This window comes from Corvus cornix, chromosome 1A (genome assembly GCF_000738735.6).
Source record: "Corvus cornix cornix isolate S_Up_H32 chromosome 1A, ASM73873v5, whole genome shotgun sequence".
NCBI lineage: Eukaryota > Metazoa > Chordata > Aves > Passeriformes > Corvidae > Corvus > Corvus cornix.
The window spans coordinates 33,429,992-33,443,815 of NC_047057.1; the positions used below are offsets into that span (position 1 = coordinate 33,429,992).

General features: G+C 42.4%; 1 protein-coding gene across 1 annotated transcript in view; it reads left to right on the forward strand.

Annotated features, from left to right (window-relative positions):
• Positions 1-8,766, forward strand: part of HMGA2 (high mobility group AT-hook 2) — a 148,455-nt gene extending 139,689 nt beyond the window's left edge. Inside the window, exon 6 of the mRNA XM_010413648.3 lies at positions 5,633-8,766. Coding sequence (XP_010411950.1) covers positions 5,633-5,680 — 48 coding nt within the window. The 3' untranslated portion in view covers positions 5,681-8,766. The remainder of the gene's footprint in view (positions 1-5,632) is intronic.
• The last annotated feature ends 5,058 nt before the right edge of the window (positions 8,767-13,824 follow it).

The following is a 13,824-nucleotide window of genomic DNA, read 5'->3' on the forward strand; positions in this document are numbered from 1 at the left end:
GTTGACCTGCCAGTGAGTTTCATGGGGCAAAGACATTTAACCTTGAAGTTTTGCCTAGGGTATTAGAACAGAAGAAACATTTTTACAAAAATACCACAGTTACTCTTCTGCAGGTGGGAGAATGCTCTTCTCAGACACCAATTGTCTCACCATCAGGTTTTGTTGTTATCAGTTTGTGGGGGTCCACCAAAAAAAAATGCAGAGGACGTACAAAGACCAAACTAAGTATGTCTATTCTTCAGGCTACTAGGATGCTACTGGCTGCTTGTAATTCCAGAAAAAATAGCCTGCACCTAACAAGTGTGGGTCACCAAACAGAGGTCTTGGGCAGCAGGTAGACTTACATTTCACCAGCACAGGATGTAGTGGGAAAGAAGTCTCTTGAGGTAAGGGGGTGACTTTGATCTGAAAAGACGCTGAAGTTTAAATACAATCATTTATGGCACAGCTCCATTCTGCATGGTACCACCTCTGAGGTTTAGCAATGAATCACAGAATCATTTGGGTTGGAAGGGAGCTCTGGAGATCATCCAGTCCAACTGCCCTGCCAAGACAGGGTCACCTAGAGCAGGCGACACAGGAACCAGGTGGATTTGCAATGTCTCCAGAGAGGGAGACTCCATGACCTCCATGGGCAGTCTGTTCCAGGGCTCTGCCACCCTCCGTGTGAAGTAGTTCTTCCTCGGGTTGAGGGGAAGCTTACTGTGGTTTAGTTTATGGCCGCTGCTCCTCATCCTGTTGCTGGGCAGCACTGAAAAGAGCCTGGCACCATTGTCTTGACACCCGCCTTTGAGATACTTATGTGCAGTAATGAGATCCCCTCTCTTCTCCAGACTAAACAGGCCCAGCTCCCTCAGCCTCTCCTCGTAAGAGAGATGCTCCAGCCCCTCAATCATCTTTGCTGCCCTCCGCTGGACCCTCTCCAGTAACTTCTTCTCTTTCTTCTACTGAGGAGCCCAGAACTGGACACAGCACTTCAGATGTGGCCTCACTAGGGCCGAGTAGAGGGGGAGGATCACCTCCCTCAGCCTGCTGGCCACACTCTTCCTGATGCACCCCTATAAGGTGCCCGTGCTAGTGGTTACCACTTCACATATTCCTGCAGTATAAACCAGTTTGTTTTTCCACAGCTGCAAGACTTCCAAAGCAGAGATTCAACTTCGTAGTTCTGGAGAGGGTTCATGGGTCCACATCTCAACACAATTGTTCTGTGCCCATTGGGTGTTCCCGGGGGTCACAGGCATCCACACAGAGAAGGAGGGCATGATAAAGGAGACCTTTCTGACTTATCTTACCAGATGAGATATCCAGGGCATCTAAAACAGCCTCAGGTGCTATCTTCAGGCAACCAGATCCCACCACGGTTGTCATATTTTAAAATTCTGTGTTGGCCAGCCCGAATAAACATGCTGCAGATGGCACTTCTAACTGAAACCTGCTGTCCTGCTTCCTGTTCCTTTCTTGTTACCTTCACCACTGCTAAAACGGGGCTAAAAACTGTGGTACCAATCCCCTGCAGAGTTGCCCTTCTGAGGGCAGATACCTGCTGTGAGTCATTGCAAAATATTTGTCCTTTCTCTGCTGCTGGAAGCCAACCTTGGTGAGAGATGAGGGTCCAGGCTAGTGTCCACATCTGCCAGCCCCTTGCCAGTGATGCCCCTCACCAGTAATGCCCCTCAAGAAAAGACCTGTTAAGCATCTGTGTACACAGGAGCTTTGGAGAAAGCCGCCTTGCAGCTCTGTTCTGGGAGACAGCAGCTCCCATCACTCTGCACCTGTCAGGGCAGTTACAGCAGTTCAGGGTGGAAACAGCTCAGTGTGCTGTGTTTGTCATGCAATATCATGCTGTGTCCTGCAGCAGCTCAGGATAAGCATACCCATACATGGGACCCATGAATGGGACCAAGGGCATCATGTGCCAAGCAAAACTGCATCTGCAGCATGTCCCTGTGCCAATCAGTCCACAAGGATACATGTATGGGGATGTACACATGGATTCATGGAGAGTCACCTGGAATATTGTCTTAGCAGCAAGACTAAAGCCTGAGCTATGCATATGAGTACTCACCCTGTCGTTCGAGTGTTTGTCCTATTCACCCTGCGCTCTTCAGGGCTGTGGCTTCCCTGTTAGCCAGATCCAGCCTGGTTTGACGCTTTCTCAGGTTTGTCTTTGCAGTCTGCTGGCCCAGCCTCTCCACTAGTTTGCTGCAGCAGAAGACAAATAACCTGGGGAGTAGCCATTCAAGGCAAAACTGTGCATTGTCAGTGCACATTTATGGTCAATTAACACATGTCACCATTCTGCCTTCACAACTCCAGTGAATGTACCTAGAAAGTGAGAACAACCTGAATTAAAGCTGCCATGTAACCTGAAACTTTTGCTTCTTGGCTGAGTGCATCCTATGATGGTGTTGCTGAATTTATGTTTTGCATGGCTATCACACTCTGAGTGACTTGGATTTCTAATGTCTGCTCTAATGACCATGCTTTCCTTCTTAATTTTTTCCCTTCTCTTCAACTTTATTGGAAGCACATCTGGACTTACAAAGTATTTAATTCCAGCCCCAGTTCCTCCTTCAACTTTTGACTCAGAGAATATGATACATGGCTATGCCATCGACCTTGGCAGGTCTGTGAGGACTTGCAAGTGATTGGAGGGTGCTTTCTACTGGTAAGCATCCTTCCCCTGAGGTGTCCAGTGCCCTGACAATGCCAAGCAATGCACTTCAGTGAATCCCTGGCTGAAATGTCTCAGCATATAGCCAGTTTTCAACTTCTAAAGGTTACACAGTTTTCAAAATGCCTGCCCTACCCTCCATCTTTTAGAAAGTGTGGGGTGGGGGGATGCTGTAGAGACAGAGGTTGTGTTGAGGATCACAGCTGCACAACCTTCTGATATTTGCAACCAGTTTTTCACAAGTGAAAAAGTTCCCTCTCTGTTCCTGCATTATACATCTGTATTTTATCTTTCAGAACCTCTACTCATTTCTTCCTTTGGGTCCCTCCATGCATATATGTCTGACTTGTACTATCCCTTTGTTTGAATTGTAAGCCCTTCAGAGCAGCAATCATGTCTCCATCTGTGTCTTGACAAGAAACTTACAGGATAGGTTGGCTTAGAACCACTCATCTGTAACTGAGCAATCTTAGGCTTTTGCAAGGAATGAACAACAATCTGATCCCTTTGAAAAACTTTTATTCATAAAAAAAGTATTTCCCAACACTGATGTGAATTTTAAGTCTGTCAGTCTCAAGTATTTTTAATAATTAGTTTATTATCTACATATTTGGGGGTGTTAGCTTGATTTTTAGTTTCTCATCCTTCCAGGTACTGCAGGTACACATATTTGCACATACATGTGGAGGTGAGAGAAACTTCCTTCATTACACAAACTTACAGATATGCATGAAGGAAGATCTTCTCATTAATTTTCTTGGTCACTACAGCAAGAGTTACTAGGAAAAAAAAATACTGTGAGATTCACAGTAAAAATCACTAGTGGACAACTTTTTAACTGAAAAAGCTCTCTTGTGGCCACCCTGGCTGAGCTTTGAAGTATGTCCTTTCACATACTTTGCCTCTCCCCCATCCTTCTTACTCTGTGATTGGAAGTCTACCTTCATGGAAAATGAGTTCATCAGGTTTCAGTAGTGTCCTGACAAGCCAAGCATAAAACAAAGAGAGCTGCCTCTCCGCACCCACACATGTGCTGCCGTCTTCCAGGAAACGATAATCAGAGGCTCAGGGCTGACCACAGTGCTGTAAGAAATTAAGCATGTGATCATCATCAAATACCAAAACACGTCTACCTGTATTATGTTAAGAGCACAGAACCCACAGTCGTAATTTCTTAACTGAAATACTTGGCTTGGAGGCAAAGCCGGGGTTTGCCGCAGTCATCCTGAGTTCTGAATTACCAAGGCTCAAACCAACATATTTTGCAGTGTCTCTCCACAGGCAGCCCTCCGGTAGGTGCCTGAAAATACCATTTTTCTTCTTGACTGAAATGTTGTAACAGTCCCGTTCTGCACAGAAGATAAGCAGGAAAAAAGCATTATGCATTAATGGGATTCGATGGAGTGTGAGCTCAGATTCCCCAGTGCCACCAGAGACAGAGTAGAATTTGCTTGATCATTTCATGAGTTGAGAATCATTTCTGTTGCAGCACTGCAAATATAACCCAGCTACAAGAGGACAGTAGTTGTTGTGAGGAAAAAAAATTCATCTGTATGATAGATGAGTGTAATCTGGAATTTAAGAATTGAAAAGCCAAGGTCAGAGGGTAGCTGACGTGATTTTGCTCTCTCTCCTCTGTCCATGGCTTTGATCATGCTACATCTTTCTTTGTGCCTGGTGCTCAAGAGAGTACCCCAGGGTCATGGCCTGTTTCCTTGTCAAGAGGTATAAACCTACTGGCCTAAATATCTGAGGCCCAAGCTTTAGCAGGGGTGGGGGCATGAAGGAAGAGGGGGGAGCATTTCCTTCATGCTTTTCACTTTTCCCACATAACCCAAAGCAGACTAAACAAAACCAGTGTGAAATCTCATGGATTGATGCAGCTACGGTTATATTTTTTAAGCTGTCATCCATTCATTTATAGTTATGTTTATTCCCTGGATTTACAGCTTTTTTCAGCCTTTTCTTGCAGGGAGGTGCAGGGGGAGGTCGAACCCTTTTGAAAGGGGATTGCAGTGAGCAGTGGCCTATGATTAAAGCGCTGTGTTTTTCCTTGATGCTGCTCCTCCGCAGCAGTGTCACACATGGTAGCATTTAGGAGCCCTTCACAGCTGAGGTGTTTCAAACACTAATGAATGGAAGTGTGGTCGTATAAGGCAGGCAAGCTTTAAGGCAAGCTTTGCTGAATGGTGTACTGTAGTGGCCTGGGAAAGGAAGAGAGTTATAAATTGTGTCAGTTAGCCACCCAGACAAAATGAAGCCATGTGGAAAATCAAATCTATTAAAGTATGAAGACTGTTATAAGCAGTTTTAAGCTGGTCATTCTTCAAAGGTCTCACTTGGCTGAGGGGGTAAATTCCTCTTCTTCCTAGATCTTTTTCACATGCCGTTTTAGGTGATGATGTGCAGTGTTTGATAAAAACCAACTTTACACTGGCAGCCCCTTTTATTAGAAATGTTAGTTGCTCCCAGTTCACCACCCATGTCCTGAAAGGTACTGCACATTTGTTAAAAAAGCAGCATAAGAACATCACATTTGGTCAGGCTTGCTGAAGGCAGATATAAAGCAGCAGTAGGGACAATGAGGAGGATAAGGCTTCCCAGAGTAACTGCTTAAATTGGATATGTGCTCAAAATGCTTTCCCTTTTCTAGCTGCCCATGTCTGCTGGCCGTAAGAGGCCCATGACAAAGCATGGCACAGAATACTTTTTCTGGACATCTCCTGGAGTAGAAGAAAAACCTGGCAAGGCAAGGTGGGGGGCTCAGAGAGCAGGGTACCTTCCCTTCCTCCCCATGGTGGCTTCTTTAGATATCACAGGAGCTGTTAAAGGGCATTTTGTTAGCTCAAGAGGTAATTGTCAGCTGCATGAGAGATGACTGAAGTGGCAGCCTAAGATGCATGGTCACCAGAGTATTTATTATTCCTATTTATTATTCCTATTTGTGTATTCTAGGAAGAGACTGAAGAAACGTCCTCACAAGAGTCTGCAGAGGAAGACTAGGAGATCACACCATGCAATTTCTACCTCATCAGCAGTTGGGTCTTTTGAAGGGAGAAGACACTGCCTTGACCACTTACTTTCTATTGCCATGGTCTTTCCACTTTTGCCTGGGGGAAAAAAAAAATCACATAACCTTAAAAAGGATTTGACTAATCAACTTCTTTGTAATCCCTTCACAGTCCCAGGTTTAGTGAAAAACTGCTGTAACACAAAGGGGACACAGATTAATGATGCAACTTTTAATTACTGTTTTCTTTTTTCCTAACCTACTAATAGTTTGTTTGAGCTGCTAAGTAAGGGTGAATGGGTGAAGAAGACCTCCAAATCAGGGTTATGTCATTCACTGCACTGCATATAAACAAGAAACTTGTAACATAGTCATTATCATGGGCATTGAAATAGGAAAGGCTGGGTGTGTAACACTTACGCCTTGCAACACTTCCAGCAACTCACTCCCTACTTAGTGAATTCCCTGTTTTAGAACACCAAAGATAGGGGATAGATACTACTCTTTTTCTTTTGTAACCTTCTTGTAGACTTGTACTTGATTTTTTTTTTTTAAGACTTACTATTATATCAGGAAAAAAAAATAAAGCTGATCTTTCACTTCATTCAGCTGGTAATCAGAAGAAAGAGAACATGAAAAAGGTACTTTCATTTTGCAAAAGGGAAGAAAGACAAAGATACGTTGTATAGTTACAGATACAAACATATCAGCACAAGCAATAGTAAAAAAAATGATCAGTCCTTATCTTCTGGATAATAGGAAGCCAGGGAGTTGGCTTTCTTAGAGCCAGGCGTTTTCTATGGAAACAAAAATGACTGACACCACTCTTATGCCATTAATGAGTAAGTCTTTATCGATAAAACTGTTTTAAAACATACAGAAAGGTACCCAGAAATTAATCATAAATTTTTCCAAGCAAAAATAATCCAGATTTTTTCTTAGTTTCTACTAATTCCACTTGCCCTGTATACTAGTATTTTGAAAGAATTGAATCGTTCCTCATTACTCATCAGTCACAATGTAAGAACGAACACCATGTACCTCAGCTCAGCTCATGCAGTACTTTAAGCAATGTATTTTGACATAGGATGGTTCACTGAGCACCTCTGTGCCAGTGGCATTTCTCCATCTTTTCATTCAAAGCAGCACTTTCAGCACCAGATGCAATATTACCCCACTATTCAATACTACCTCTGATTTTTACAAATAACTCAACAGACTGATAAATACATGCTGCTATACGCATTCAATGCAGGAATTTTTTACTGGGTAGATAATCATGAGTATCTGCATTTTCCCCTTATTTCTATTTCGACATTTTCTGCAGTTAAGGAAGCAATGTCTTTTTTGTGTTTCAGCATGACTATGTGTTTTTCTTTCACTTGGTTTGTTTGATTTTTTCCCTTTTTTTGTGTGGGTTTTTTGGTTTGGTTTTATTTTATGTACTTATTCTATTCTCTGCTAGACTTCTGTGTAATGTACTGTTAACTTGAATATATTTTTGTACTGAATTGCTAATAGGTTTGTGAGGATAATTTTCTTCAATGACACTACATGACAGAAAAAATTTAACTGTAAAATTTAAATATTACTGTCCAAGTTTGTACCTCAAATGAATTGTTTAAAGAAACGGACTAATTGATTGACAAAGACCTACCTCCAGACTTTAAATGGAATGAACTTGTTACTTTCAGCATTAGTTTTGAGAAGTTTGAAACAGTTAGGACTGCAACTAATCCCTAATTCAAAATTATTTTTGTAAAATAACTTGTGGAAAATGAACACATTTTAAATTACTTTCATATTAAAAATTAAAAAATGAACAAAAAAACCTTCAAAGAAACTTGAAGCTTTGTAGGTGGGAAGCAACAAGCTCAGCTTTTGCATAATGCAATCACAAATATGTGTTTTTAAAAAAAAAATTAGTAGATTGTAAGAAAATACTTGACAAGTATTTTCGTGTATTTTACACAAATGTGATTTTGTAATATGTTTCAGCCAGATTTATTTTAAATGCTTCTTATGTAGAGGTTTTTTATTCTCCCCTCTTTCACTTTTGTAGTTCTTTCTCTCTCTCTCTCTCCCCCCTCTAATTTCATTTTCTCTATTTCTGTTTTATTTCCCTTCTTCCTCTCTTTCTTAGTCAGTACTTTGTACCGTTGTATTAATAACTGGGCCAGGGGTAGTTTCTCAGGAAGGCATCTGTTGGTATGGCTTTAGTATGGAGCCAAATGCAGTTAAAGATAACGACTTACTGGCTTCTTCCAAGAGGCAGGGTCAAGAAAAATGGACCTCCACAAAAGACTGCAGAGGGTTCAGTGATGGAAATTGCTGGGAAAGAGCTTATTGGAATATTACAACTAGACATGATAATATCAAGTGAAAGCGAAATAATCCTAGCTATACAGTATCTCTAACAGGCCAAATCCAGTGTCACTTGAAGGCAGTAATAGGAATCTGGCTGATTTCAAAGGGCATCAAGTCAAGCCTTATCAAGTCCCTTTTGGGGTTTGAGGGGCTTTTTGCATTTTTTAAAACCACAGTATTTAGTGGATGACACAGAAATAGTGGCTCTGTGTGTGTCACTCTTCAACCTCTGAGAGACTTACTACTCTGATGAACTGAATCTTACATTTTCTATATATTGTAGTACAATCAAAACACATTACTACCTCTTAGGGCCTACTATACCTCATTTTTTCAAACTGAAAAATTGCATGTGGCCATTGAGTCAGTGAGAACATCATAAAATTTTTTTATATATATAGTTTATTTTTGTGGGAGATAAATTTTATACGACTGTTCTTTGCTGTCATTGGTCACTGCTAACTATGACTGGACATGTAACTCTTCTACCATTTCTGCAAGAGAGGTGTGTTTGCAGGAAAAAAAATCGCTTCAAGATGTTTAACTACAGTTTACTTTTCCTTTTGAGTGTCTTCTGACTTTTTGCTTTGTTCTTCATGTAGAGTTGCTGTCTATGATTGTACTTCAAATAGCTTGCTTGTTGAAAATGTTCCTTTAATGGTTTATCACAGTCTGTTCAGCACAATAAACATAATAGCTTCTGTGATCCCCATGTTGCTTGATTCCTAGACTTTTGTCACAGTTCCATAAAATGGGTAATAAAGTTTGGTCACAATGACCAAATTTGTAAAATCTTTGCATGCAAGTAGTCTTTTTTTTTTTGTCGCAGGACCATGGGCATGTGCCTGAGAAGTTAATTTGCTGTTAGGGACCCCAGGGGTGGGCACCTAGCAGAACAACCCATCTTACGATGTTCCCCAAAAGGTGACACACCCATTCGTGGCCCAGGACTTGCTGTGCCGAGCTAAGGGCTAAACTGTTCCCCTGGGGACCAGCAATCCTACCCACCAGACGGGGAACACAGTAGCACAGGCTGATACAGGTTTTGTTGCCTGGTTTCAGATCCGCTTCTTGTGGGTCCACCAAGATGATAAGCCTTCTCTTTTTACGCAAAATTGCGGTTTGCATCCAAGTTCATGGAGTTTTCATTATGCAGGCATTAGGCTAGAAAGAGCAGGTACTCAGAGCAGCAGACACAGGGATATGTCTGGGTACCATCCGGGGCACGAATTGAAGAGCTCAGGAAACTGCATTAAAACTCAGCTATGCTGAAGATTGTCACAGGTAAGTCAGGCAGGATTCTTCTGGCTTGTCTTCATTTGCTCTTTACATGGTCTCTTGGCCTGTTACAGTGAGATTTGAAGTCATAGAATCATAGAACATCCTGAGTTGGAAAGGACCCACTAGGATTACCAAAGTCCAACTCCTGGCCCTGCACAGAACAGTCACAAGAATCACTTATGTGCCTGAGAGCATTGTCCAAATGCTTTTTGAACTCTGTCAGGCTGGTGCTGTGGCCACTTCCCTGGGGATCCTGTTCCAGTGCCCAGCCACCCTCTGGGTGAAGAACCTTTTCCTGATATCCAACCTAAACCTCCCCTGACTCAGCTTCATGACCTTTCCTGGAGTCATGTCCCTGGTCATGAGAGTGAAGAAATCGGTACTTGCCCCTCTGCTTTCCCTCATGAGGATGTTGAAGACCACTGTGAGGTCTCCCTCAGTCTTCTCTTTCCAGGCCAAAGAAGACAAGTGACCTCAGCTGCTCCTCATACGGCTTCCCCTCAACGCCCTTCACCATCCTCATGGCCCTCCTTTGGACACTCTACAATAGCTTTATATCTTTTTTATATTGTGGTGCCCAAAACTTCACACAGGACTTGAGGTGAAGCCATACAACTGCAGAGCAGAGTGGGACAATCACCTCCATCATCTGGTTAAGTCTGTAGTGCATGTCCTTTGATTCATATTGGCAACTATTCCTCTCTCACCTAAGGGGATTGTGCAGTTAGTATTTCCTGAGATACGTAGGTTTACACATTCTTTGTGTTCACTCATTTGCAAACTCTCCATTCTCAACGTCTGGCTTCCCAAGAGCTTGTTCCCTTTGACATGTTCCCTTTGGCCTCAATTACTTGTAAAATAACCAAAATAAGATCACGAAAAAAGCACTACGTAACAACACCCATTCAGTCCTGAGTCAAATGTGAGTAATTGCATTCATCACATTATATGTCTTCTTTTTTGTCACCCTGCTTCATGGTATTAAAAGATCATTCCAATGTTCAGTCTTCCTGGTGGTCGTCTTCCCTGAGGCTGCCATCACTTGGCTTTTCCTGTTACTTTATCTGATGTGATGCTCCAGCTGTAACCCACCCACCTGATGGGTCAGCCAAGTGGCTGAACTTCTGCTACTCTGTGCTTAACTCCCCTCTACTTCTTAATCATTCCTCCAGCTTGCTTCACTCCCACTTCCCTTCTCAGGGCATCTCCCAATAAATTTCTGCATGCTTTATTCCACAGTAAGACTACTTGTGTGTATAAAACTAATTGGCTTCTGCAGGATCAAGGCCTGTATTTTTCTAGCAGCCAAGAGTGCATATGGCAAGAGTCATATTAAGTTTCTGGTTTTGCTTTCCTCTGCCATCACATCTCATCCACACAAATATGGAGAGGAACTACTGAAACCTGGTACTGCCAGTCCCTTGCACAGCTATTTAATTGTCCATAGCTCTTTTCAAAACCAAACCATCTGCTCCGGTCATCATTAGAAACAGGACCCAGAGCAATGGCAACAACATGTTCCCCCGATCACATGAGAGGAGTCAGATTTGTCATGCCTCACACTTCACCTGAAGCCTGAATGAAGAGATGTTTTTCACCCCAGCACCTCTGCATACAAGGATGTAGAATTTTGTCCCTCAATTTTTCCTTTTATAATGTCCCACCATCTTTGGGATTACATAAATTTTTAAATATACAGAAGTACTTAAACATTGTCAGGGTTTAGGAACAGCACTCCTGCCTCCCCTCCCTCAGCCCCTTTTGATGGGAGACACAAAAGGCAGAGATTATGAGCTAAGAACAATTTACTGGAAACAGCAATGAGATTAAAAAAAAAACAGTAAAAGCAGCAATATTAATAACAAAAGTGTACAAGAGAGGGTGTTTTACATGCGAATTGCTCACCCACTGACCTGATGCAGCGCAACCCTGAGACAATTAACAAAATGGCAGCTGGACCCTCCGTACAACTGTTTCTACTCTGACTGCAAACCCCTCCTTCTCAGAAGCGAGAATCTCCTACTTCCACCCACCAGTGATGATGTGTGTGGTGTAGAACAACAATGTAGACACACCACATGGCTCCAGGCTCTGCACCCTCATGGCTACTGAGAAAAACTAACCCTGCCCTTGGACGAAACCAGGGCAAGCATGTAGCCCTTAGCACAAACAAAAGTCCAACTGCTTTATGCCTTGTCTTTTCAGAAATACTACCAGTTGAAACTTTATTGAACAGGTTGTCCCCAGAAGCTGTGGATACTCAGTCCCTGGAAGTGTTTGAGGCCAGGTTGGATGGGGCTCTGAGCAACTTGGTGTAGTGGAAGGTGTGCCTGCCCATGGCATGGGGCTTAGAATTAGATAATCTTTAAGGTCTTTTCCAACCCGAACCATTCTATGATTCTGTGATTTATTATACCTACTTGCTCAGTCAAATGAATGTGTGCCATTGTGTGTTAAATACATTGTCTGAACAATACAGATATGGAAACACTGAGAGTCAAATTTGACAGAGCTCTGAACAACCTGATCAAATTGAAGATGTCCCTGCTCATTGCAAGAAGTTGGACTTTTAAAGGTCCCTTCCAACTCAAACTGTTCTGTGATTCTATGATCCCGTGATCCTTGTTGTCTGGACTCTTTACAACAAGCACAGTCGATATAGGTTATTGCTCCTCCTGCCTGGCTCCAGGACCCACGGGCTTTGTGCCATGCTAGGAGATGCCAGTGATGGGGAAACCTCGATTCTCTTGCCACCCCACCTCACTCACAAGTGCAAAAGGAGTGAAGCCATCCTGAGCATGCACTCCACCTTGCTTCCAGACGTCCTTGGCATGCAGGTCCTGCTCTAGCCAAGTTGCTGTTCCAACCATCCTCGTGTCCTTCAGTTAGAATGATGAGCTCTGCTGCTCGGGACTGATTCACCTCCATGTGTCAGTAAATTTTAATATGTCTTTCTTCTTCACACCTTTTACTGCCCTTTGCCATTCAAACAACCTTTTGGCCTGTTGGAGGTGTTTCTCACTTATTTCCTTACCACCTGTGATTTAATGCTTTTCCCCTCCTTTATTGCTCTAAACTTGCAGTGCACTTGTTCTGGTATTCAAGAGAAAGAAAGCATCCTCCTGTAATTAACATCCTCCGAAGATACATGAATGTAATTATGATTACCCTGAAGATAACAGTCCACTGTGGTAGCAGCTTAAGTGGGAAGCAATCTGCCTGTTTACACTCTAAAATGACACTGCAGATGGTTGTGCCCCAAACCTGCCACACAGGATTACAATCAGCTTTTATATGCTAGAAAAAGGGGAAATTGAAACATTAGCAGATAAGACACAAGCCTTAACAGTGCTTCCCTACTGAGATGGGGCTAATTAAGCACAGCTAAAAACATTAGCATTGTCCCATAAAGGAGGAGCTTTACGTTGTTAATAATGGCTAGGGTAAAACTGGAGCTGGAATCCAAACATATGCTACATTAAGGCATGCTATTAAAATAACCAGTGAAAGAAAATAACAAATGAAAGTTGGGTGGATCTGAAAAATCAATAGCCGGCAGAAACATTAATTAGCCAGAGAGGAAACTTAGCAAAGACAGAAGTCCCATCAAAAAACAAGATTACGTTACCTTATACATGAATGTCAGGTACAAAATACTATGTGGGACCACCAAAGATTATGATTTTAATTGAAGGGAGTTTTAATTCAGAAAATCTATTAAATATATATAGTCCCTCAAGGCATTTTGTTCTTAGTTCAGGGAAGAGGAAGAAAAATAAGCACATTTTTACTGCACTGGAACACATTTGCCATAAAACCATAGTTTTAGCAATATCACATAATAAAAAGTGAAATTTAAATCAACATTTGAAAACAAATCAGCTCAGCAGATGCACAGAAGGAGTTACTTTGGTCCTGCATAACAGCAGAGCATTGTCTTTGAAGCTACATCACAGTCTAAGATAGGGGTTTTATGAGGCCTGATATGCCAGAGGGTGTTACAAGAAATTGCTCCTCCTGCAGCTGCACTTGGGTCCAAGATAAATTAATGTCTATCAAGAGCACCATTAATAAGATTATTTTTGCCAGAGGTTCATAATGTGCACACTTTGGGATGGTTTAGGTTTGGCATTTTTATGCCAGCAGACAGTAACATCAATGATACTCAAACCCTGGGAAATGTCATCCGCTGGACTTCCCCACACGATCCAGACTTTTGGTGTCCCCACATATGGCTGTTGTGTTATGAGCAACACCTTTGAGATCCACCTCACTGTCCAGTTACAGTCCCCAGAGGTCTCAGAGGTACCATTGACCAGTCAATAAGTTAAGCCCCATCTCATCTTTGCAGAGAGAAAGGAATGTTGCCCTAAACAAAGCTCTGTGTGGCAAAAACTCATGCTATAGAACTTGTGTTGGAGGTGGCCATTACAAAAACCCCACTCTCACTTTTGCAAGCAGTTTACAATCACGAGATGAATCTGTTTAG